Source organism: Lepisosteus oculatus, chromosome 8 (genome assembly GCF_040954835.1).
Source record: "Lepisosteus oculatus isolate fLepOcu1 chromosome 8, fLepOcu1.hap2, whole genome shotgun sequence".
In the NCBI taxonomy this organism is placed as follows: domain Eukaryota; kingdom Metazoa; phylum Chordata; class Actinopteri; order Semionotiformes; family Lepisosteidae; genus Lepisosteus; species Lepisosteus oculatus.
Window position 1 is genome coordinate 18,125,393 of NC_090703.1, and position 25,912 is coordinate 18,151,304.

A 25,912-nucleotide genomic window follows, 5' to 3' on the forward strand; every position below is an offset into this window, starting at 1 on the left:
TTTATACTTTTATTTAATCTTTTTCTTTTGTTGCCTATGCAGGCTGTTGGAGGAGAATACTGAACCTAGACTTATGAGTCTTTTACAAATCAGAAGTTTATGTGGATGTTTTGATTCCATTTGCAACTAAGAGTGAGCAAAAGAGCATTTATAATCCATGATTTTGTTTTGTGAGTATAAAGCCAGGGTATAGGGTAGCTGCTTTGCTACCCTACAACATGTGACAATGTAAGCATAGGAACTTCAGATCTGAGGTGTAAACAATTTCTTTTGGTCTTACTTGAATTTTGCAGTATAAAATCAGTACAGTCGAACATACATATTTAATCAGTACAATAGGACTGATGGGGGGATAAGCAAGCATAATTGGGTGAAGCTGACTTTGACCACATGCATAAATGTATTATTTTGATGACTTAGCATAAGACTTGGACTTAGGCACCCTTTCATAATCAAGCTTGGTGTTTAGTAGAGTTTTCAGAAATGTAATTGTTGTGAACAGAGTATTGTAAAAAGGTTGCCTTCTCACACAGGGAGTATAAGGTTCAAGCACAGCAGGCCTTTCCTGTCAGGTTACGTTCCCCTGGTCTCTCTGAGAGCTCTAATTACAGTTGGAATGGTTACCAGGCTTCTCAGATCTACAGGGACCTAGGCCTCCTGGGGTTTACAGCCCACACATCCAACCCCCTTCTGTAAATGTGGCGATGGAATTCTTAACCAGCTCCCCTAGCTTTCATTGCTTGGTAGGGGAGTGATTGCTATGGGGGTGGGCAGATTACCTAAGGATGTTGCCATTTCCATGGGAAGGTAATCTCTTTTAATAGCCTGCAGTGAGAGGTTTTCTAGCACTTTGAGTCTTTTAGCAGCTGCACGCATTTCTTTAGCTCAAGCTTTTTTGCTAGTCGTTGAGAAGTTTTTGCATACCTGTGGGAAGGACTCATGCAGGGAAGTATAATGTAGCAGAAAGGTCAACTCAATACAACCTGTAAGCAATTTTAGTTCTTTTGGATCACGCTAAAGGAAAGACACTTACACAAATGCCAATAACCTGATGATCAAGAGGAGAGCTAAAGGTCAGAACAAACAAATAGAAGCCTTTCCTCTGGTTGATCATGCCTACAGGGGAAACAGGATTTGTCAAAACCTTGGCTACATTTGCTTCATAATGACCACTGAGTAGTGTTGTCCATACTCCATGAATTGAACAGTATAACATAATCTATATTATGGGTAACCTTAAAACACATTGGATTAAAGTTATCACCGTTTTGTGAAATGCATATTTCATAATATCTGTGTATTTTTGTACACAGATATTATTAGAAGATTTAAGGGTCTTTAAAGTACAGAAAAAAATAGACATTTACTCTTAAAATGTCCTTTCTGTTCTCGCCATCCATATGTTTGCATATTGCCCTTTTCACCTCATACACCACGGAAATGACCTCTAATCAAGGTCAGATTACTTTCTGACAATAGTTTATAGCTGATAGCTAAAGGAACAGAAAATTATTTCACAGTGCATTTCCATCTTAATGGTCATGGTTAAAAAGTATTCAGTGGGAGCTTGCATTTTAAAATGCTCTCTATTCTTATTGTAAATGAGTTACAGTGCAGATCTAGGTTTGATGTGGGGGGTTTGTTTACATATCCACATGTTAAAATGCACTTCCTATGGGGGATACTTCTTTATCTCCAATTTCTCTACAACTCCTTTTTTTTTTAAGATACCAAGGTAAAACAGCTGATATGTGCTTTGGGAACCATTTTATTTATATTTGGAAGTTCAGAGGAAGTATTTTTTTTTTAAAAGTACATTTTGAATGTAGTTTCATTTGAGCTTTCTATTGACAGGCCAAAAGATTTAAAAAAATAAATAAGAGCCAGTCACTTTGTGCTTTCAGATTACATTTAGTCATCATTTGTATGTGATGCAAAAACAAAAGTTATAGAACAATAGCACATCTGTGGCTATTGAGAAACCACATTTTATGCCATCCTTGTTCCATGAGTATCTATAACAAGGCTATAGAATCTTCTTTAATTTGCCTCCAGAGTTTAATAAAAATCAGTGCTGACAGGCAGTAAAGCATTGTAATGTCCCAGAGGCTCAGGGCTGTGGTTCTTACCCTGGTTTGCACAGCTCACACTGTGAGCAATGGATGCATATAAGAGGTTAGAGGGAAGAAATGAGGCCTTTGATGGGCACTGATTCACAGCAAGGGGGGGTCAGTAACCTTGCACTTGTTTGACAAGAGCTGTGAGATCTTTAACAATTGACAAAGCAGAAGGCAACCTAGCTTTAAAAATCAGTAAAAAAGGAAGACACCTCAAAATTCATGGTAAACTGTAGCAGGCCTCACATTATTGTTTGCTGGAAGATGCTTGCTGATTCAGCATCAGATTGTCCAGAACTATGGAAGCAGGCTTCTTTAGCAGCACTTTTACAATTCAACTATAAAAAACAAATGATTAAACAGAAAGCTTGAAACAGCCATTGGACATTTACCGCCTTCTTAACCCCTAAAGGCCAAGGGAACTCCAATTTTAAATGAGGTGGGGGAGAGTGTAACATGAAGTGTATCCCAGGTTTATCAGTCTGCCAAAGTTGGCAAATGATCAGTATTTCAGATCATTGGACCTGGATAGTTACATGGATAATACATGTGCTTTTGGTAGTGCTGTGGAGGTCTTATTCCACTTCATAATGGATCTTTTCTTTAACATTGCAGACAAAAGCTCTGAATGAAAAAGGAACTTTAACACCCAATGCCGATTTAGGTGAATACTTGCTCTGACCTCCAGCTAACTCTGAGAAGCATAAACTTCAAAGACAGTTTTACAAGGGAATCTTGAGTCTGTAACCTCTGTAATTGAAAAGAACAGCAGCAAGAGAGCTTTGCTTTTTTATTAGCTTCCCTAAATCAATGCTTAACAATGTATAGAATAAGGTGTTGAGCGAAACTTATTTCTTGCCCAAAGTAATGTCTACTTGAGGTGAGAGGTGGGATTTAATTCTTAGTCTTATGTCTCCGAGGATCCAAATGTTTGGTGGTTTTATTTTACTTCAACCATAATCATAATCACACAATTTTATTTGAAGTTTTATAATTATTTTTTTTTCTAACTGCTGTCTATATGGTTAAAAAGAAGCAGATAATTTCATCTTATCTGAAGAGTAGCAGGCATAACTTAACACAAAGTATTTTGGTAAAATGTTTTGTTTTTCTTTTGTAATTATTGGAGTACAGGAATAATGAAGGAAGGGTTTGATACTGTGATAAAGCGCACACTGTCTTTTCTTTGCTTCTAATGCCGTAAAGCTCATATTCCACATGTTGAAAAGTAAAGAAGATCCCTGGAACAGATCTAAATAGAGGCTTAGTAGTCATATGAATGACTTCTGTCTGGCTTTAGTAACCCAATAGCTGAGATGTTTTGGAATTTGATTAGAAGAAAGAACATATGCTCAAAAAGAAATACATATGTATATTTCTAAGCTGTTTGTGTTTCGGAAGTTTGTTCACTTGACTCATTGTGACAGTATATTAAGGTGTTATCTTTTATGGCCCAAATTCGGCAGCCAGAATCCTGACCAGGTCTAGTGCAAGTGATTACATTACTTCTATTCTGGAGTCCGTGCACTGGCTTCCTGTCAAGTTTTGTGTCGACTTCAAAATCCTCATGTTCACCTATAAGGCTCTGCATGGCTTGTCACCTCAGTACCTTTCTGAGCTATTATTGCCCTACTCCCCATCTCGCAACCTTCGCTCCTCTAATTCTGGTCTCCCAACTGTCTACACTCTATGGGTGATAAGGCCTTCTCCTGTTATGCCCCTAAGCTCTGGAACTCTTCTCACCAAGGATATCAGAGAATCGCCACACAAAACTCTTTCAAATACAGACTCAAAACCACCCTTTTTGGACGTGACTCAACTGGTTCCATTCTTTACCCCTTTGCTCCTATTGTATTTAGTACCATCATCTACTGTCTCCTCTGTGTATTCTGCGTGTATTTTTTGTTTATTTTTAATTGTTGCTGTTGTCATTCTGTTAAGTGCTTTGAGAAGCCACCTTTAAAGGCTTTATATTAAAATAAAGTTTATTATTATTATTTTCAAGAAGCTTCATTCATTAAGACTGTTGATAGCAATGTATCTTATTGACAATCTTTCCTGGAACATTTTTTTTATTTCAGGAAATGACACACAAGACCATTAGGCTGGCCTTTTGGTATAATTTGAGGAATGTATCTGCATTAAATCTGCATTAAGCTCTCTGCATAGCCCTGAGTGTATGTAGGGGTTTGTGGAGGGGATGTGAGTGATTGACTTATACGTGGAGTGAAGATTTACACTTTTTGTAATTAATTGCTTGTGAACAATGAAAGGAAGGGATGTGGTATTAAACATATGGGCCTGGGAAGCTCTGGACTTTCTCTCACATACTACTACTGGCAGTGATTTTTCTGTTTTCCTTACAAAGGTTAAATATGGTCACTTGCAAAACTAGATCATGCCGTCCCTCCATATCAGAGCGGCCAGGCAAGGAACTAGTGAGGGATGCCACTGTGACAACTTTAAAAGTTCAATAGTGGAGATATACTTCACAAAGTTAACCTGTATGGAAAACATTACTGAAAATATGCCAGTATCTCAGAGCCATCATGACGTTTGCAACAAAGCACCTGTATTGTTATGATCAGATGAGACCAAACTGCTAGACTTAAGCCCAAAATAAGTTTAACAGCTTAAAACTGGAGTAAAAATGCACATTCCAGCAGGAGATACACTGGAGTGGCTTAAGAATAAGAAAATGATTGTCCTTGGGTGGCTATGTCATTTTAATCTTATTGAGAATCTGTGGAAAGGATTTAAAACTATGAGCAATCCCCAAGCAACCTGAGAGAGCTTGAGCAATCAGCTATGAAGAATGGGCAAACATTACCCCAAGCTGTTGTGCAGAGGTAGACATTTACCAAAACATACTTAAAAAAAAATATGCCTGTAATTGCTGCCAAAGGTGTTTCCACTTAATATTGTGTTCACAAATTGTTTTGCTGACATTTACTTAACATCTAACCCTTAAAGGCTACAGTCTGAACATTTAAGTGTTGAATAAATTATTAAGATCAAGACAAGCATTATCTTGTAATTTAGCAAAATGGGGCACCACAGGAAGAGTCTGTATACTTTTGCAAAGCACTGTATATGTCCTGTGGCGCAGTTATTGCCAAGAGGTATAAAAAGTACTTTTTTAAATGAAAAAGGATAAATGAAAGACTAATTAAAAGCAAAAAATATATATTTTATCAGTAGGACATTTTTGGTGGTTAGCAAATCTCACTCATTTATGTATTGTAGAAAACAGACCAAAATATATTTTTGTCTCTATTATCTTTTATAGCTTCCATCAGGGAAGGGAGGAGGATCATTGTTGGCTAACTGTTTTAACTGCCCCATGCTTTTTTATGGTTTCACCTACCATGTGGCTGGCCTGACTTAATAACTTTTTATCTAGAGGCCTTTAGTGAGACTGGTCTCTAACCCTCATAATGTGATTTATTCCATTCTCTGGAGAGAATGCCTCTTCTGTTCTATCATTTAAGACTTTGTACGAGAGCTGGCTGAGGTTGTTTAGTGTGTGGGGGTCTAAAAACAAATGGCAAACTGAGATTGCTGTTTGCCTTTAGTGTCTAGTAGTTGCAGTTCATTCCAGTTGATTACTGCTCTGGCTCTGAAGAGCAGAGGCATCATAAACATTTATGTATTAGGGCCCTATCGAGCTCTCCTGAATGCTTCTAGGCTTGACTTTTTATGCTTCTTAAGAGATTTCAATGAAATCGTGTCGCGTGCCGGGTGCTTTTGAGGAGCAGCAGGGGCCACTCGCTCTGGCCTCATCCTCTCTCCTGGGCATTGAGAGAGACAGACAGGCGAGACTGTTTGAAGTGTGGCTAATTATAAGTGTGAGGGGATGTGTAGTTATCAGGTGCACCACAAGCCTCTGCCTTTCATAGCGGATGATTATTTTCACGCTGGGCTTTTTATCATATGTAAATACTTATCATTTATGAATAAGAGATGATTCAGTGGATCTGTCCTCCCCCCGGATTGAAAGTGCCAGTCAGTCAGTTGGTAGGGTGGCTAGAGATCTAATGAGGGTGCAAACAGCAGCATCCCTTTGCGACATGTCAACTGACCCTACTTCAGAGCACTGCTGGAGGCCATCAGGGCCAGTGATGTGTGAAGCACTAATGCAGGTTCACCTGTTACAAAGGATTTGACTATAACACAACTAAAGCTAAAACCCAACCGTGTAGTCATGAAGAGGATAAGATGAGATTTCCTTAGGAATCATTACATTTAATCTGGCTTGTCAGACTTAATTTCTGTACCTCTACCCCCAGCTATCTGTGTTCTAGCTTCAGTTGTTTTTATTTTTCCTAAATTAGCCTTTCACTATACTTAGGTAACTGCTGTGCAATTGGCACAAACATTTACAATTTGATTGTCTCTAGCTATGGCTGAAAGGATTCTATCTCAGTCTAAATAACTTATGCCCTATAGGTCAGCAAGCAGTTATGCTGGGATGAAGAGAGAAAACCTTTTTGGATATTCACAAGGGCAGAAGGCTTGAGAATATGCTGAGTGACCCTGCTACTCAAAGGACAGAAAAGAAAATCTCTAGATTTGGTAGAATATTGAAACAAGATAGCAGGAAAGCTGCTTATGTTAACCCTTGTGTTGCTGTATTGTTAATTTTCCACATTATTGAGTACATGTAGCCTCATTGTGACACTGCAAACTCTCTTTTCAGGATCCAGGCTTTGCTGCTTTCCTTTTCGACAAGCTCCAAGTGCCTGAGTATTCACAGAGAGGCCGGAATGAGGATGAAAGTCGCTGTGAAATCTGTGCAGCACACCTCAACCAGCTGAGACACGAAGCTCTCCAGATGGTCCAAGCTCTTGCCCAGGTGGGCACAAAAGACATGCCGGACCTCCCACCTTGCAGCGCCTTTTCCAGCATCCCCCAAAGAGCTGGACCCCAGAGCTTGGTCACTCTCTCCTCTACAAAGGACTGGACCATGCAGCCGGGCAAGCAACCTGGAAAGTCTCATTCTGTCCTTTCCACTGCAGACAGAAGGAAAGGTTTGGGCTGGCCACAGGGGGTGAGCAACATCCCCAAGTCCAGTGTCCAGGTGACTGTAGGGACAGGAGCCCTGACCAGCACGCTGAGTTCTGTCACCATCCAAGCACAACAGTACCTAGAGGGCATGTGGAGCATTTCCAGAGTCAACAACTTCCTTCCTCAGGCATATCTGGTAGGTCTTTTTCTTCTGTGAATTACAATTCACACAAATCCTTTTCCATAGCTAGGCACTTTTTAGTCAGATGTAAATCCTAAATCATAGTTGACTAAATCTTACAACACTTGGTCTAGGAACATCAGTTGTAGGCAATCGTTTTATTTGTTTTGCCATTGCCTTTCACAACCTGTTCATAACTCATCCTTTCATCTGTTGTATCAATGTTGAGAAAGAGGCTTTTCATTTGAAGATTTGTTTTTTTTGTCTTAAAATGATTAACTGGGGAGAATAGGAATATAGGTATATAGATCCTGTGAAGAGAAACAGCAATGAAATCAAAAGATTAGAAATTTCTCAGGAGCGCTAACACATAAAGTTCCTGTCCATTTGGAGTCTTTGTTAATTGAACTCAGCTGGTGATATGAAACCTTAAACCCTTGCTGTTACTGGGTTTCACACAACTACTTTACTAATCTTATGACATCCTTTTCAGTTTGCAAAAGATTGCTTTCTTATGGCTATTGGCTGCTAAGGAGATGCCTAGCCTTTTCTCCCTTTATATAATAAACACTCATTTTGACTTAATTTCTATTTGGTTTCTTTATGAGATAAGTTATGACAGTGCTGTAGGGTGTCGTGATCATATCCCTTCTCATTCTCAGTTCAAGGCCCGGGCCCATCAAAGATGACAGGACAAATAATGCATTAAAATCCACGTCTAACCATCTTGTTGAATAAATGATTTGTTGTGCACCAATGAACACGGAGGTGTGACTGAACCTCCAGAATCACATTGCTGAAGTTCATGTAACTGGTGTTAGGTTTGATTAAGCTGAAATATGGAGAAAGCAGGAAGACGATGGATATAAGTGCATTTCCTTAACCCAAGGACTTTACCAGTTCTGGCCTCCCCTTTCTGTCATTGACCAATATAAATGATGATAGAAACATGTCTAGTGTACGAGGGTTGTACAATCAAGTGTGTGATGGTAAGGTTAGCACATGACGAGATGTATGGGAGATTTTCTGAGCCTGGAAATTTTTTAATGATGAAAGTTTCACAACAGTTTCAATCCTCTCTGCCTGTCTTCCTACAAGACATGATTAAATATATTCTATCCACAGATGTTATTTGAGTCCTGATACATCATGTTTCCAGACAAAATATAATCTCTAGTCTTCCCTGAAACAGGAAAATATGTCATATTAGCAGACAATATCTTGCTAGCAGTCACAGGGGCTTTGGAATTTCTAATGTGCAATGGGGTACTTGTATACAAAACGAGCACTGGCTTTTTCAGTAAATTTAGAGATGCAGCTGTTAAATGCCTTTGGATATATTCCTGCTGACAGTCCATAATAAAAGGGCCATAGCTGAAAATCTATGTCCTTTAAATTCATTTGGCTGAGTTTTCCTTCCATTCCGTCTGTGTATCGATTTTGTATCAGTACTCCGGCTGTAATGGACATATAATGAGGGGGTGCCGGCGCATAAATCAATGACAAGATTATTGGATATGTAAATGGAAGCGCAAGTCAAAGCTGAGGTAATTTTCCAGAGTGAGCAGTAATCATTGATTAGAAGGGGAGATTACTAATACTGGTAATGTGGGGTGGGGACCATTTCTGCATGATCAGTAAATGGTTTAAAAAAACTGTCTGTTTTTAAGGAAACACTGCATTAAAGCATTAGTGAATAAAATATTTACCCCTCTCAGTCAAGCTTTTGGTGGCTGGTGGGGGAGGGGTTAGGTTGAAGAAGAAGTTAAATTTATTTTTTGTTTTCCCATATGATCCTCATTTTAAATTGGGGAAAACTCATGCATTATTAAAGGATGGGTATTGCCTTACAGATTAGGCCAAGGCGTTCTGGTTTCTGCCTCAGTCAAGACTTAAAGAGCATGACAAAGCCATAAAATGAGATTGGCTCTGTGCTGGTTTGGAGGTACTTTTGCTTGTGCAAGGAGCACCTGATCAAACCTCGGTGTGGTTTGGCGCAAGCCTGCTAGATTCCTCAGAGGGTGCCAACTGTATACCCAGCAATCAGCTACCACCCCTGCTTTTTTTCAGGCTATTAAATGGAACAGGCTTCTCTGTCACTATAGCAGTGAAATGTGATTTTCTTTTGAAATGGCATAATGCTGTGCACAGCCTTTTTTAGTTTCCAGATTCTTTGTATACTGTTCCTAGTCAAAAGTCCTGTGGCAGACCAAAGTGCTTTCTTTAAACAATGTAATAAAAAAACACAAATCAGGTATGTAGACTCTAAACAGTTTTTATATGTTATTTTATTTTGAAGGTAAAAGGAGAAAGAGGTGGGCCTTCAGGATTAAAAAAATTCTGAAATAAATATAATAAAAAAGGAATATAAAAACTGCACTGCTTTCCCACTTCTTGTGAGTGTTCACTCTGAATCATCAATTCATTTCTTTGTATAACTTGATGACCATATTGTCATATGCTGAAGGTTACAGTCTACTTCCCAAAGGTTATTACCACATAACCTAAAGTAGACCAAAGAAAAACACAGCACACCACAGCATGTTGCAAATGATTATGGAATGATAGGCCAAGGATGGAAAGGCACTGAACTTCTGGTGACCCCTATGGTAGGATGTTCACTCGGTGACAGGACTGTTGATGGAATAGTGCAACTAGGATACAGATCCTTGTCAAATCAAAATCTGCAACCTTGATGGCACAACTGAAACAAATCTGCAGGTACTCTGGCTCAGAAATAAACATATCTGCATCTCAGGTATTGTCCTCCTGCCTCATAGAGTGTCTGGCACAGAGGATAACATACACTGGATAATTCTCTTATTTTACATGATGTTCATTTTAATTTGACATAGAGTGGCTCTGTAACTGACAACTCTCTCCCTCTATCTCTGTAGCGTATTTGTTGATGGACTGATGGAGCTGTGGTTTCCATTACCACCTCTTCAGAGAGTAATGACCTGACAAATATCGGGCTAAACACTGAGCAAAAAATGAAGCTCTGAATAACCATCAGACAACAGCACATAGTAAACATCTTCTGCTGAAAGAATTGAAAGATTTTGAAAGTGAGTAAGGAACAAATATCAGTGACAGTTATAATTTAACCAGCTAATATTTTAACAGTGTACAAACAGTGAAAACCAAGCCGATTTTCTAAAAGAGCAAGACTGCTAGCTTTTTAGCCAAGAGATTTCCAGTGATGAAAGTCACATTGGATTGTACAAGCAGAAAGAAAAGTCTATCCACATTCTAAGATGCATTTGTCCTCCGAGATGAGTAGACTCCTTCAGGATATTTAATAAAGGTTCCTCTGAAACTTTTTTGTGTAAGTTTTAAATACTTTTCTTTTATTAAAAGATGTTTCAGAGATGTAACAAACCTGAAATGCTGGGGGGAGTGGGTTTATTATTAAATGCCTGCCAGTTTAATTCATGAAACAAACTTGATTACTTCAGGGAAAGTGAAAGACTGCAATTAGACAAAGAGGGAGTGAGCTCTGGTTACAAACAATGCTTTGGAGAGAAGTCTAAGCTAGGAGGCCTGAGGCATCATTATTGTACAGAAATTAATGGAGCAACTTAGAAATTTGTTGGGAGAACCCAAAGGCCTGGAAAATTTCTGTGGTTTTGGTTTGAAGAAAGGAGAAAAAGCCAACAGATGGAACTGGAGGCTCACCTGAAGTGAAAAGAGCCCTTGACATCCATCTGGGAGATTTAATTGGAAGGCTGCACACATTCTGCTTCATGGATTATTTTTTCTAAATCTCACAGAGCATTTGGTTTCTGACAGTGGAGGGCAATCTTAAACTGGGAGCTACAGTCAGTGTTATGGAAATAAAACTGCACTGCTGTGGTTTAACTCTTATGCTTTCTCCTGTTAGAATTTTTCATTGTTGAAATTACTTTGAAACAGATTGCAGAAATTTACCCAGACAATTTAAAATTATTATCAAGATAATATTATTTTGAAACAGATCCTTACATCTAAATGTGAAAACATATTTAAATCCTAGCATATTTTTTACATTTCATCACTTTAAAATTTACATCATCATGACTCTTTGATCAATTATCATGTACACAACCTACTTCACACATTCAAAGTAAAAAGCAAAAAGATTTCAGAATTAAAAATACCTGTTTATGTGATGATAATTTCTCAGGTAGTGAATTTCAAACAAAGGTTCAACCACGAAGACCCAGACACTTTAAGAATAAGTCAGGGATATTGTTGTATGAAAACACATATCGTGCAAAAAAGGAGATTAAAACATGAACACTAACATCTCCTTGAGCACTGTAAATTCTGTCATTAAGAAGTGGAAGTCACCCAGATCAGGCTATCCTTCAAAACTGAACATCCAGACAAGGAGGTTACTGGTCATGGTTGCCAATATGACTTTAAAACAGTTCAGTAGCCTAGATGGTAAAGAATGTCCATGAATCAGCAATGTCCCCATCATGCCACAAAGATGGCTTGTGTGGAACTGGTGAAAAGTCTCAAATCCCACATGGGGTTTCCAATAAAGCACCTACTGTATTTGATGCTGCATAGGTATGGCAAGTTTTGGACTAATTATAACTTTTTGGGCTAAATACAGAGGTTTACGTCTGATGACCCATTGCAGCATATCACTTAATCCGCACCATCCATACTGTCAAGCTTGGTAGTGGCAGCATTATGTTCTGTATCGTTTTAGCGGGGGTTAGAACTTATGTCAAGACTTATGAGAAAGTGGCTGTAAAATCTTAGAGAAAAACCTGGTTAAAACCTAAAATTGGGACAAACATTCACCTTTTAGCAGGGCAATGGCCCAGTGCAAATGGCCAAAGCGAAACTTAAGTGGTTTAAGAATAAGAAATTGAACATCTTTGAGGGAGGTAGGCTAGGTCCCTTTTTCAGGCCATAAAAGCCCACAGCCTTTTTTCTCAACTGTCTGACACTAGAGGTGGAGGTGATGGGGTCAGCATCACGCTCCAGCCGGCCTATTACCCCTGGAAGGATTACTTATTTGGAAAGCAGACTGATGGACCTGGGAGCTTTCTGGAAGGAATAAGAGCAAGATGCATAACTTGCCCCTACCTGGGATTGAACCCAGAACCTTCTGGTCAGGAACTAGACACCCTTACCGTCTGAGCTACCACAGCTCTGAACAGCCTTGAGTGTCCCTGTCAAATCTCTGACACGAATCTGTTAAAATATATGAAATTCTCTTTCCATTGGAGAACCCCAAGCAAAATTGAGAGATATTGAGCAAATCTACAAGGAAGAAAGGGCAGAATTGCACCAAGCAAGTGTATAAAGCTGGTAAAAAATGATCTAAAAAGACTTTCTGCTGTAATTTCTGTGAAACAATGCTTCCACCAAGTATTGGGTTCATGTATCTGAACACATATGCAATCAAAGTAGTTATTTTGTTCTCTTCAGTTTTTGCTGACGTTTACAGGATCAAGCTCACTCTTGTGTCAGTCTAGACCCAGGTTTTGAATAAAATATTGCATTTTAACATAGGACTTCTTTACAATGTAGTCCTCTTTCAAAATAAATTGGAATTACACAGAAACCTTATTTTTAGCCCTGGCAAGTAAAGAAGGGGATGACAGTAAAAAAGTTTACAATTGTATTTCCTTCTCAAGGAAATATGCTATTTGCATATTAGAAGGCTCTTAGAAGGTTCTTCTTTGTCCTACACCTTAAAAGGGATCTGATCTCCCTGAAAATCTAGCCTTTTGAGGGCGGGGATTAGTGGTTGATTAACTTCTTTTTGTTTTCTTTAATTGTCATTTAGCATGATATATAATAGTACAAGCAGCATGAAACAATATTATATCATGTCACATGTATATAAGAATATGTGCAACAAGAAATATAAAATAAAAGTCCAATAAATTATGCTTAAAGATGCCTCAACCACACTGCATTTTCTAACATTTAATGTCTCCTGTAGAGAGACTGTTGTCACCCAGAGGTTATGTCTGAAATTGTCTTGGTGGGCAGTTGATACTGTTCGGAGTATTCCTTCCCTAGTTTTTCCATCAGGTGACCTTTCTTGGCTTCTGGTTCACAAGGTGCTGATGGCCATCTGTGTCAGTGTCTGCTACTGTACAGCTGGCTTGAGGTGGCAGCCAGCCATGGAGCTTGGGGAGAAGCAAATTCGCTTTTAATAATTATTCCATGTTTTCCCTCAGAGACTTTCTTTTGTCACCTGAGGCCACTGCGGTGTGTTCAAGCACTCTCTCTCTCTATAATTGTTTATTTTATCCTTTTTTTCAAAATTTTCAAAATACTCGGTTTTCAAAATTCTTTTAATTACTAAACCTGTTTTGTTTTTAAGTTGAAAATTGTCAGTTTCAACTTTACTATCAGCACCTTGAACACATTTTTTGTGAACCTTAAAGTGACAAGTTAAATGTTTAATTTTTCACACTTTTGTCTTCAAATGGAATTACCCAAATAGACACAGCAATTTGTGCCAGGGTTATGGTCAGTGATAGTAAGTGGGTAGCTTCATTTCATGAGGCTAAATCAGAGTGGATAGGGCTCTACCAGGTGTTCTGCCTACCATTGCAAGCTTTATTACATGGAGGAAAATAACCAAATTTCCCTTTATGTGAGTGCTGTAGAAAATGTGATCTGAGTAAAATCATCCATCCATCTCTTTTCTAACTTCATCATCCTACTCAAGGTTGTGTTGGAGTCTGAGCCTATCTTGGCAACCGTAAAGCTGCCAATCAAAGCAAATTAAACTTAGTTGATTTTTTTTAATCTTTGTGACATTTATTTATTTTTTTTTCCTTCAAAAACTAAACAGACTATTATATATACAGCAGTAGTCCTTCTTGCATTAATGTGCTTTCTTTTGTGGTTAAGCTCTTCTATTTCATCTGGGATCCAAAATAAATACCACTTGCGTTTGCACCACAACAGCAAATGCATTTTTATACATAGGCAATATATTAGATTTTCATGTTAGCAATGGTGTAAAGTCCTTCATAACTTAAACCTGTTTCACCTTCAAATGGAACCCTATTTATGAAAACTCATGATCAGCACAAGACGACTGTAGATTAAAATAATGCAAATTAATTCGCCTCTTGGTAATAATGTACAATGCCCACTGGGATCAAAGGTTGCTGGGTATCCCCTGTAGGTGCAAGAGCTAAGATAGGCTGCCCTTTTACTGCCAAAGGTCTGATGAGGGGAATGCACCCCTTTGGCCTGTAATTGTCTGCAACAGCGGGAGTATAAGACTGGTGTCTGTAGAGCCTTCTGAAATCAGGAGCAGACAGAAGGGACTTGATCTGTAACAGAGTCTCATTACCAGCGGCTAAGCCAGGAATGGACGTTGGACACCCAGCACAGCTAACATTGCCGGCCTAATTAACAGACAGGGGACACAGGACCCTTTTTCTTTCTGAGGCTCTGCAGCTTTTAAGGCAAGAAAAGTAGCCTAAGACCTCCTGGCTCCCAAGAGGAAGATGGCTGATTGCTATTGGCAGCCTTCCATTCTTTCTTTCCTTTGTTTCTTGTTAACCCGGTGCCCTTGTGAATAGGTTTTAACACCCTGTTTTGCTTCAGACTAGCATTTGACTACACTGATTGGACAGGTGAGAGTCTATGTTTAGACAATAAAGACAACATGTGATGTAGCATGTGAGATCCAGCATTGCTATAGGACTCTTTAGACTGTTGAGACTCAATTAGCAGTCTAATTTATCATTATCTTTTAACTTTGATGTGTGCTTGATTATAGGATTTTAGTCTTTTTGCTTATCCTTCTCTTTCATCATGACTGTGTGCATGCAAAGAATGTTGAGTTTTTACCTCAATTTACTTTAATATTCAGTGCAAAGACAGTTTTTACACATAATTTCATTAAGCAAAAAACTGTTTAGCAGTGTTCAAAGTTTTTTTTAAATTTTTTAAATACACTTTTAACTTCAGAAAAGATCCAGACGATCTTGATGGAATTCTTTCATACAACAAGACGATAACGACAGTCGGACTGGGTGTGAGATGAAGAGAAGTCAGTGAAATGATTTTTTAACAAAACTTAAATGGTTGGAATGAATATTACAGGCCCAGAATAGCTAGGTTTGAAGCAAAAGATGAATGTATATCATGAATATTTGTATTGTTTAGAACTGTCGGAAGTTTATTTTTCCAATTGCATGTATTCAAAGCACTATTGAACTTTTTTTGTTCATTTTGTGGTGCAAACCAATTTCCATTTCCATTGTGCTTACTATTCAAATGGGAAATCCTGTGACTAATGTTCTTTGGATACACAAATGCAATTTAGAAGTAAAATCTGTTTTCTAGATAGTAGCCACAACTTGTAAAATTAAAAACAAAAACAAACTAACACTTGGGAAAAAAACTAATTTGTAATGTTAATCAGTTAATAAATGGAAAAATAACAGCTTTTATCTTTCAGGGTCTTGAAATGCCATTTTAATGTTCACTTGGTTAATGAGAGGATATGCATTTGCTTTAGTTATTATATTCTTTCCGTAATCAATTTGCCTTGCTTGACTTGAAGATTATGTTAATAAGACAGTTATTTTGCAGAGAATAATAAAATGGGCTATCACTCAGTGCCTGAGTACATATTACTCCCTGCGGCATGTAAAAAAAGGATTCTTTTATTTTTCTCCAAGATACACTCATCCATTGTATTGCCTGTGTTTTTTTTCTGGTAGCTTTATTGCTGCTATATATTTATACAAGGATCCAAGTGTCATTTATTATAGCAAAGAAATGAGATGGATCCCACAAGGTAATATAGTAAAAGAAGTCGAATGTCGCTCTAATGTTAAAGTTGCTGCACGTAGAATAAGATGTATGTCTGGGGAAAAAATCATTGTCCTGCCATTGGCAGATCTTCAGGAACATCAGCGTTTTATTTCCTATTGTCATCTTTTTGCTATAGACTGATGAGATATCCAGCTGTAATCCTATTAGCCACCGTGTACAAACAGTGAAATTGTTGAATAATCAATTTAACGACTTGTTCAGCAGTTGCTGTGCTGATAATCCCCTGCACCATGTGCTGGCCCCATTAACATTAATCCAGATTGGCTTTAAAGGGAAAAAAAGAAGGAACTTCAACTTAATCGGCAGTGTTACATCTGAAAAACATGCGTCCAGATTAAATTGCAATTGGACTGCTCATTTAAAAACAACTATTCACTTCTCAGCTTTGAATCAGTTTAGTGCTTAGTTTTTAAAATTGTTTTTTCAGTAGATTCTGGTAATTGCAAGCAATGAGGAAATCATAGCATTATGGCAATTTGCATTGAGTTAAACAGTTAGTCTATGTCTCAGCAATTTGTGAACTTTTGAGTTCTCCAAAGCTGATGGCTTTATGATAGTTCTTCTGCTCACCCTGTTATTTAGCACACATTTTGTTCTGGAATTGAAAGCATTTTATTTTTTTTCTGAACACTTCAAAAAGGTATGTCTCTAGAAAAAAGAATGGTGGAGGTATTTTTTTGTTAATTTGAGAGTGAGTTTTAATTATAGTACATGGTAGTTTAGATAAAAACTCTTCTTCAAGCACATGGATGTCCATTCCTTGCCCTGGAGGTGCCAATATACAGTATTTGCAGGTTTTCAAGGACTCTTTAAAGCAGCACCTCAAGAAGAAGGAAACAAGGTGTCAGGTTGGTCCCTTTAAGCCAGTAACAAGTGAGTTTAGTAAGGTTTAGCTATGAGTTAGAATGAAAACCCTTAGACACCCATTTGAGATTCAGGATTCGACAGAACTATCCAACAGGTTGTCTGGTGGAACAAAGTTGGTCTCTTAACAAAAAACAACAAAACACTTGAACACCCTTTGAAGCATTGAAATATTGCATGATTTAAAAAAAAGGAAGATGAGCAAAATAAAATGTGTGAAGAGAAACCTGACAAAAAAAACAAAGTGACACTTATGTGCCATTGGCTGTCATGCAGTCAGGCCTGTAATGGGGGACCAGTTGTATATTGGACACATGTAGCAAGTGGTGGCTTCCAGCAAGGGGGCTGTTGTAAAATCCTTTGTGACAGGTAGAAGTGAGGAGAGATAAGCAGCTGTGCCAGTGGCCAAATGAGAAACGCAGCAATGAGAGCACTCCGTTTGTCTCGCTTCCATTTCTTTCATGCTTGTCAGCTTGTTTAAGTGTGAATTATCCCAACCAAAGTAGTTCAGGCTCACTGAGCTAGTCCATGACTAGTCATGGTTGTAAACCTTTCCAATGTGAGGAATTGCAGGACTTACTCATCTTCTCATTATTGCTTCTGAAGTGTCAGTGCCCAGGTTTATACTACCAGGGCCAGATTGAGAAGAGTCTTCTGCTGGACAGGTAGACCTTAATACGGATAAGTGAACGTATGCTTATTTTTGTATAAAAAGTAAGATATCAATTAGATGTATTTTGTGAAATAACATTAAAAAATTAGCAAGGAGCTTTAATTAGGTCATATTAACAGGCAAACCTATACATTGCATGGAAGCAGTTTGAAGCCCCCTTCTAAAATTTTGGGGAAATATATGGCCTTTAGTTCTTGATATCCATTAACTTTAAACAATATTTAAAACATCATATCAAATACTTTGCGATTCTTCATTTAGGGGGCTAAAATATGGATAATCAGGTTCTCTGTTTGCGTGGAAATCTGAAAATTGGTGGCATTTGCCATTGATAGAGAAAGCCCTATCATCTTGCCTAAAGAGAGGGCCTGACAGAAGAAGTGGGTCACTTCTGATGACAATTTTGTTAATCCAGTAATTGTTTGCTGTGCTTATTTCTCCACAGACTTCAACCCCAGGAGGAGAAAATGGGAAGGAAAGTTTGAGCACAGAGTCTGCCAGTACCAGGGTGAATACCTGTATGCAAACAGCTCCTCAGTCCAATCCTTTGCCTGCAGGTCAGAACATAGTGGGTCCACCTGCCATCACCCAAGGAACCTCTGCAGCTGCTTCCTTCTTCATAAGGTAAATAGGTGCTGTTCTTAGTCTGCTCCTGTTCTTCGCATGCTTTCCTCTGGTTAAATTAACTTTAAATACATGTCAGGACTAGGGTAATGGTGTGAAAATCTAACATGATACTTTTGCATTTCATTATACTCCTTTATCTTATTCCTTTTTTTCACTTCTTTGCCATGATTCTGCAAAATTTTCCCCTGGCCCGCTCATTACATGTTCTAAATTCTCTTTTGCCCTTGGCTATCCCTTCACTGTTTTTTCTTATTTCCCACTGGGAATGTGCAGCATTGATGATAGTTCCATCTAATGTGGTAAAATGGCAGTGATAGATGCATCGACTGGTCATTTGGAAACAATATCATAGCAAAAGGAACACTAGTGCATTCTACAGGAGTATTCATGTATGTAATAAATGGGTGCCTAAGGGATGCGTCATAATGGTGATGTATTAGCCTTTAATGGCAGTGGATGCTGAAAGACTTTCGAAGAGGGGAAAGATTGCTGGTCACTCACGGACCTGCATTGTCATATTTGTCGAGCATGACAGTATGGTGCGGTATTTCAGTAATAGCACTTGGCTTACTAAATCACGTCCTCTGTTAAAGTACAAGAAGCTATGAACATTCAGAACATTCAAGTGTGCAGAAAATTATGAAACAAAGTCTCTTAGCAGTAAAGGATGGTGATAAAGGTTGCGGCGCGGCTCCTTGGATCTTCCTGTGAAAGAGCAAGCAGGTTAACCATGAGCAATGTCCTGTGACGGCACAGCTTGACCTGTTCATTGTTAGGGTTAATTTCATCGACTTGATTTATAATTTCTCTGTTTGTTTTGGGTCTGCTTTAAAAAAAATCAAAATGATTTTCACAGAGGAAATCTAGGAAGAATCTGTTTTTTTAATTTGAGGAAAACTTGGAAGAGGGAGGAAATTAATAAAAGGTCACACCTCCATTTCAGTTTTTTGTTTTTGTGCTTGCACAACATGAATGATCTAATTTAAAAGTTAAAACTTCAAACTGTTATAGAATTATTAATGTAAATTATTGTATATTATTCTATGAAGATTACTTTTTACTTTGTCCCGTAATGATGTTATAAGTCATCTTAAGGAATTAATATATGTATAATCACTACCATGATCATAAATATTCAGTACTGACCATCATACACTCATGATTTAAATATATGGATTAGCTTTTCTTTAAAATACAGTTCCTGTGTAACTTAAAACCATTAGACAAATCATCTGCACAATCTAAATTTACACTGTAAATGAGCTTGGCATTATCCTTCATCTGTTTTTCATTTTTCACTCCCTGAGTGAAGATGAATATTGAAAATAAGAGAGCATATTGTAACATTCATTTTTCCACATGCAAAGCTCGGGAACTTTTGTAAAAAAAAAATCACATCAACCTACTTTTTAGAAAAGTGCAATTTCTGTTAACATATTATTTCAACTATGGCTATTAAGGAGAACAGTGCAATTCAATGGTTAAACAATTTTTTTGAAGGATCTCACATTTGCACTTCCATTTTTAAAGTTATTGATGTATGAGATGTTGAAAAGTAATCATTCTTTTTTTCCCCTTCTATGGAAATAGAAATTTAGATGAAAAATTAGTTGTACATAGACAAAGAATTGAGGAACCAGTGAATTTCAAAACCCTTTCACATCCATAACCCCTCCCATCTAAAACATAATCTGCTCCTTTCATTTGACATTCAGTTATAATGCTCGAGCAAATCCAATATGTTCAAATGGGTTTGTGGTAAAATTCCCTTGTTAATTAAAAACCAGCTGATGCTTTTAACAGCAAAGTAAATATTTTGTTCTTTCTTGTAGAATGTCTACATGACTCTTAATTTGATTTGCTCTTTTCTTTAAAGGACATAGAATAACAATGTAGGTTTTTCAGCTTATTCCTTAGGTGTCCTTCAGCTTATAGTTCGCAGTCTATATGAGTTCCGGCACAATGATAAAATACACCATGGTTAATTATGAAAGGCAACAGCTCAACTGTGACGTAAAAAGTATTGCATGTAGAAAATAAACAGACATCAGGAAAGCAAATGTGAGCCTCAAAGAACGAGTCAGTTTTCAAGCACCTTTACTCAAATGGTGATTGTGGAAACTTTTTGTACATTTTGTGCGAATATTTTTTGTTGCTGAACATGGCCTACCATAATTCTCTTACCAGAACTGAAAACTAACAAATTCTAAAAACAGTCATATTCGAGCACTGATTTTATTTCTGCAGTTTAGCTTTTGGAACCCAACTTAATTTGCCTGTTGGACAACAACTTCAACCAAAGTAATTTCATGCAGCTTTGAACAGAGGTTTATCCTTTTAGTTTTGTTTTTTTTTCCTTTTCCCTATTGGCATCTGTTTATTTTGTTTCCATGCAGAATCTGTTAATCTCAGTTACACAGATTGAGGCACATTCTGCCACCCACCCCCCAGTGAAGTGGAACTCCATCCAGCCTCTTACCACTAATCTCTCAAGGGCAGTAGGGGCCACAAAATATGCCTGGTACAATTACAAAGCTAATGTGACCAGCCTGACAACAGGATTCCTACCTCAATACATGTTCTCATGGCCTGACTTTACTCACCTGGTTTGTTGGCTCAGATTCGTCTCTGCTACTCTGGGGTCCCATGACCAGATAATGTAGCCAGGCTGAAAGGGCTTTTTCCCCTAATCCTCTTTTAGACTGGAATCCTGTGTGCTTCACTGTCAGGACCAAAATGTAGACTGAGAGCTGTCTTTGTGTTTGCCTTATTCAATGTCAATAACATTCTTAAAATAGGAAAAATAGACATAAAAAAAGAAACAAGTCCTTTAGGGTTTTTCACAGCTTTTGTCTGAAACTGAATAAAAACTGTTTTCATGAGAATGCTTCATATAACGTGTCTTGACTGAAGTAACGGAATAATCCACAGGTTGCTCACTTTCACACATTTGCATAATTCATACAAGTATGAGTATTGCTCAACTCTATGAATCATGAAATTTTTTATAACTTGTTTCATATTCATCTTTGTTTTTTTGACAGATTGTGAATTTTATTTTATCATTGAAAAGTATGACAGGAAGCTCTGAGAAGATTTAGCTTATTTTTTTAAAAAGCACCTAAAAAGAGTAGTTCCTGTGCCAAGATCCACTTCTTTTTTGTGGCATACTCAGCTTGTCCCCTGCTGGTATATGAGCACTGTCCCCTCCTGTCCTCAACCCACACATTGGCTTCTCCAAACAATGGTGAATTTCACTGTGAGAATTTGACTATTGCAGTGCCTCAAGGATTCAGTCACCAGAATAGGCTCATTGACTGTATGTGCCCCATTGCACATCTACCTCTTATTTTGAAAGCGATTCTTGAAAATTTGTTCTATGGCATCTGTAGCTATCGCTGCACATTTTACGAAGTAAGGTCTTCCGCAATTATACTGTTATAAGGAAAAATGTGAGGCTATTTTGATATTTTTAAGTGATGGGAAATCAAGTCAACTTTCAAAGTCAATAGAATGAGATTCAATTGCGCACTGTAAATCTATGACATCTGATATATATTGTGGGTTTTGTTTTATAAATATTTATAATCATTAAAGAAGTTATATTCTCTTCTTTGCTTTATTTGCTTAAGGGCTTAAAGTCATAAAGTTTTCGCCACCATGTTATGTCCACATTTTTTTCTTACCTGTGGCAAACCATACATAGACATTTATAGTGGCACATAGATCTTCTGTAATATTAGTTTTTTAGATGGTCCTTTTTTTAAACTTTGTGTCCACTATAAGCTGACAGAAAATGTGTAGGAGGTATGGTTTTGGTATGTTAATAAATATTGAGATAGTTACCCTAACACTTTTGTGTGTAGTCTTTCCTTTATAATGATTTTATTAATTGATGTCTGCGGCTGTTTTCTTCTGATTCACATGGAAATTTCATTATACACAGTATTTCTTTGATGTGAGACTCATAAGAGCTGCTTTAAGTGGAAGCGAAATACAGTTGTTTTTGAAAAGTTGTTATGTGTTTCTAATCCTGGGTGACATGTTAGGTGAAATTATAATGTCCAGCTTTGCCACAGAATTTACACAGCTGTCCGTTTGTTTACACTCATTGATCTCAAGTGATTTAGAGCATCGACCCTTAGATTTCTCAAAGAGTGAAAAACCCTTAAAGAATGGGCATCTAGTTTAGATTGCTGTATATTAAGATCTACTTTTACAAACTTCTTTATTTTCGGATTAATTTATTTTTTCTAAAACAATGTCTGACTTGATCAATGACGAGCAACTACCCACTAGACTGACCAGGAAACACCCCCCTTATAATTGAGGTTAGTAAAAGGCCAGGCTCCTTATCAGTTTTAACTGTGTGCGTGTGCATGCTTTTGTAATAGGGGTTTGTGGGGGGGCAGCTTGCTAACGCTGAGCACACTGATTGTTCTGTGACTGAGCATATGATTAGCGTATTGACACTCCATTCTTAATAAAAAAGGCAGGACAAACAACAGAGCCAGCAAGCGCTTGGCTGCTAAATGACTAATGTGTTTTTGTGCCACGCATCAGACTGCTCAATTAGTACCTGCAAATTGCACCAGATATATTAATTTATCATAAAGATTGCACCGGGAACAGCAGAAACAGATGGGTGGAAGATCATTTTCAGAATTATTCTCCATACCTGTGCAAGCTGGATTAAAGCACACGTCATTAGAAAAAGTGCATGGTTGAGGCTGTTTTTACTGACAGCATATGGAAAATTGATTCATGTTAGGTGTAAAAAGGTTTAGCTTAATTCAGTTTGCTGATTGCCATACTGAGAAGAGTCCTAGAAAGTATACAGGTATGATATCTGGTTATTTTTCTGGAAGAAGCATTATGAAAGAAAAAATTGGGACATGGGACTGTTTTCTTCCAAATGTATAATACAGGTTAATTCTTTTTGCAAAGCTAGTTAAAGGATTAATCTATAATTTCCATATAATAATCCCAAGGACAGGTGTTTGTTGAAAATACAGTACTCTTAAACAGGAGACCTTGGGAAGTAACCATAGAAACAAATGTTTTTCAAATAAAAATAAATATAAAACAAGCATGGTAATAACTGAAACCTGAAGATGAACCAACACTGCAGTTTATACATAAAGAACTGAAACAGTTGTTTCAAAGTATACAATGTTTAATAAGGTATGAAATAAACCAATAAGTAGTGCCTATAAGAAATATACTTCTGACAATTACACTAGCCTTAGCAGAATTAACAAACAGCAAGGAAGAAAACATCTGTAATTTTCAGATAAAGACTTAAGGGAATGATCTGTTGAAAGTGTCAAAAATTAACAAGAGGGACTCTTAATGGCTCCTTGAACTTTGTTAGATTGACATTTAACTGAAACACTTTCATTATTCTGTTCTTTCGGTACAAGGTACCCATACCGGTAGGTTTTTTTTAACCTTTTAAATCAAACAATTTCAAAGAGCTGGACACAAGCTGAAAACAGTACTTGTTTGTTCCCCTGAGTTGCACTGTAAACAAGCAGCTTTGCTTGTCATTTGTGTTTTAAAAGCCTCTATAGTAATGCTCAGAAGAAAAATGGAATAAAGACCGTAAAAAATAAAAACAGTATTCAAGGTCTGTAACCGTTCAGGGCTTACAGTGTGTTCAAAGGTTTTTATGGATAACCAGATTTGAGAAAATGTGTCACTATACTAAAGCACATTTCTTTAGAAGATTTGCATTAGTTGACAGATTTTTTTTTGTAAAAAGTGTTGTTTATCTCATCTATCAAAACCAAGAACTTACTTGGAGATCTGGGTTGCTCTGAATTTTCCAGCCTGGGTTTCCAGTTCTAATACAAGGGCTGGGGGTGGGTCAGGGTGTGGAGATGACTTGTCACACACATTCACTCACTCAGCACTGAAGATTGTGCCGGCTAGTCAGGCAGTCTGAAAGAGAAATACATGCAAATCATCCGTTTGGCTGGCAAATTTTGACTGACAGCCTTAATCCTTGTCAGTAACAAATTGGCGAAACAGATTAGGCCCCACTGCTGAAAGGGAATGGGAGGCTATTTTCTGAAGTGCCGTAGCAGAGCTAGTGGATAAAATGTAACTGGTTCAGCTTGTTTACTGGATTGAAAGAAGTCGCAGATGGTGGGCAGGCTCAGGCTGAAGGACCAAACAGACTGCATCAAACCTGTTGAGGGTAACACTGAAGGCACAACTATGAGGATGAAGTAAGTCTTTGTTGTCTGGGTTTGACAGGTTTCTATTCCTTTTCACTGGACTAACTTGGGAAAAGTTTCATGCCTTTTAAAATTGAATCATTTTTTGAGGGCCTGATAATTACAAGTAAGAGGGGGGCTGCATTTTAATGATTTTGTGAGTGGCACACAAAATGTTTAGTTACTGATAGATGGAAAGTGAGAGGGAAATTGTATTAGATTAAATGAAAGCTGGGGTGTCTTTTCAGTTGTTTAACCATAGGACTTATCGAACATTGGGAGTTGCACAGATTGATGTTTGCTTGCATATTGCAAGAGAATAATACAGATACACGGCTTTTAAATTGATTTTCTACTGTTTCATTTTTAAAAGAGCTTCAGTTTGAATTGAAATTACTGGATTTAAAAGAATAAATTTGAATCGGATTTTGCCTGTCTTGCAGACAGGTAAAAGCTATCAGTAACATGTCTAGCATCATCAGTGTGTAGGTGTTGATGGAGTCACCAATCCATTGCCCAAGGGAGCAACTCAAAACCTTCCTGTCCTCAGGGTCTATTGTTTGACTTCTACCACCAGATGGATCACATCACAGCTTTCCCTCCCCCTACCTCTTTCCAATAAATGGTGTTAATAGTGCTACTGGCTCCAGCTCTCTTCCCCCATTATCTCTTCTAGGTTTAACAAAACCATTTAAGGAGACAGAAAATCGGGAAATTAACCTTCCAAATTTAAATCCTTCTTTCCAAAACAGTTCCAGGAAGAACTCTGTTCAACTTTCTAAATAAACAGCCAAGTTCCCATACAAGTCTCTTGTAACATCTCATAGTGTCACTTTGTTTTGTTAGTAGGTAAATGCACTCCTAGTCTTCCAAACTGCCAGTTACTACTGTTCAGCTGTTAATGTGAAGACACTATGAATATGGCTTCTGTTGATTTTTTTAAACATTTGTTTTATACCGAAATCTTTAACTCTCCCAGAATTCTTAATGTTGTATAGTGCAGAAAGTGTTTTCTGCAGCACCTGAGTATTCACTCTCTGAGTGTTTGCCATGGTCAATTTGCATGTGAAAATTAATTTATACATCTTACAGTTAGTATGGTCTACATCACCACTGCATTGCACATTAATTCACCTTCCTTTCACTATTCATTCCTTTGATTTCTTTTTCATTGTGCTCATTTACACTAGGTAAAGGCAACTGAGGACTAGTATAGTAAGCCATTTAAAAATAGTAAGATTTAGCAAAACACAGTGGGAATAAAATGAATTAGTGAACGCTGAGGTAGATTATGATCAATATACAACCTTACCACACATGTATTATTTATTATCGTGTAAAATGGTAAAAGTATGTATATTTACCTTTCGTTTTTAACATGGTTTTATACTGGTTGCTCTGA

General features: G+C 37.6%; 1 protein-coding gene across 5 annotated transcripts in view; it reads left to right on the forward strand.

Moving 5' to 3' along the window:
- Positions 1-25,912, forward strand: part of kif26aa (kinesin family member 26Aa) — a 132,681-nt gene that overhangs the window by 55,844 nt on the left and 50,925 nt on the right. For 4 of the 5 annotated variants that reach the window (XM_015350861.2, XM_015350862.2, XM_015350864.2 and 1 more), the window contains 2 exons: positions 6,817-7,320; positions 18,108-18,286. In XM_015350861.2, the coding sequence (XP_015206347.2) occupies positions 6,817-7,320; positions 18,108-18,286 (683 nt within the window). Of the gene's footprint in view, positions 1-6,816; positions 7,321-18,107; positions 18,287-24,404; positions 24,523-25,912 lie in introns of those variants that run through there. The other variant, XM_015350865.2, reaches the window with a different exon arrangement.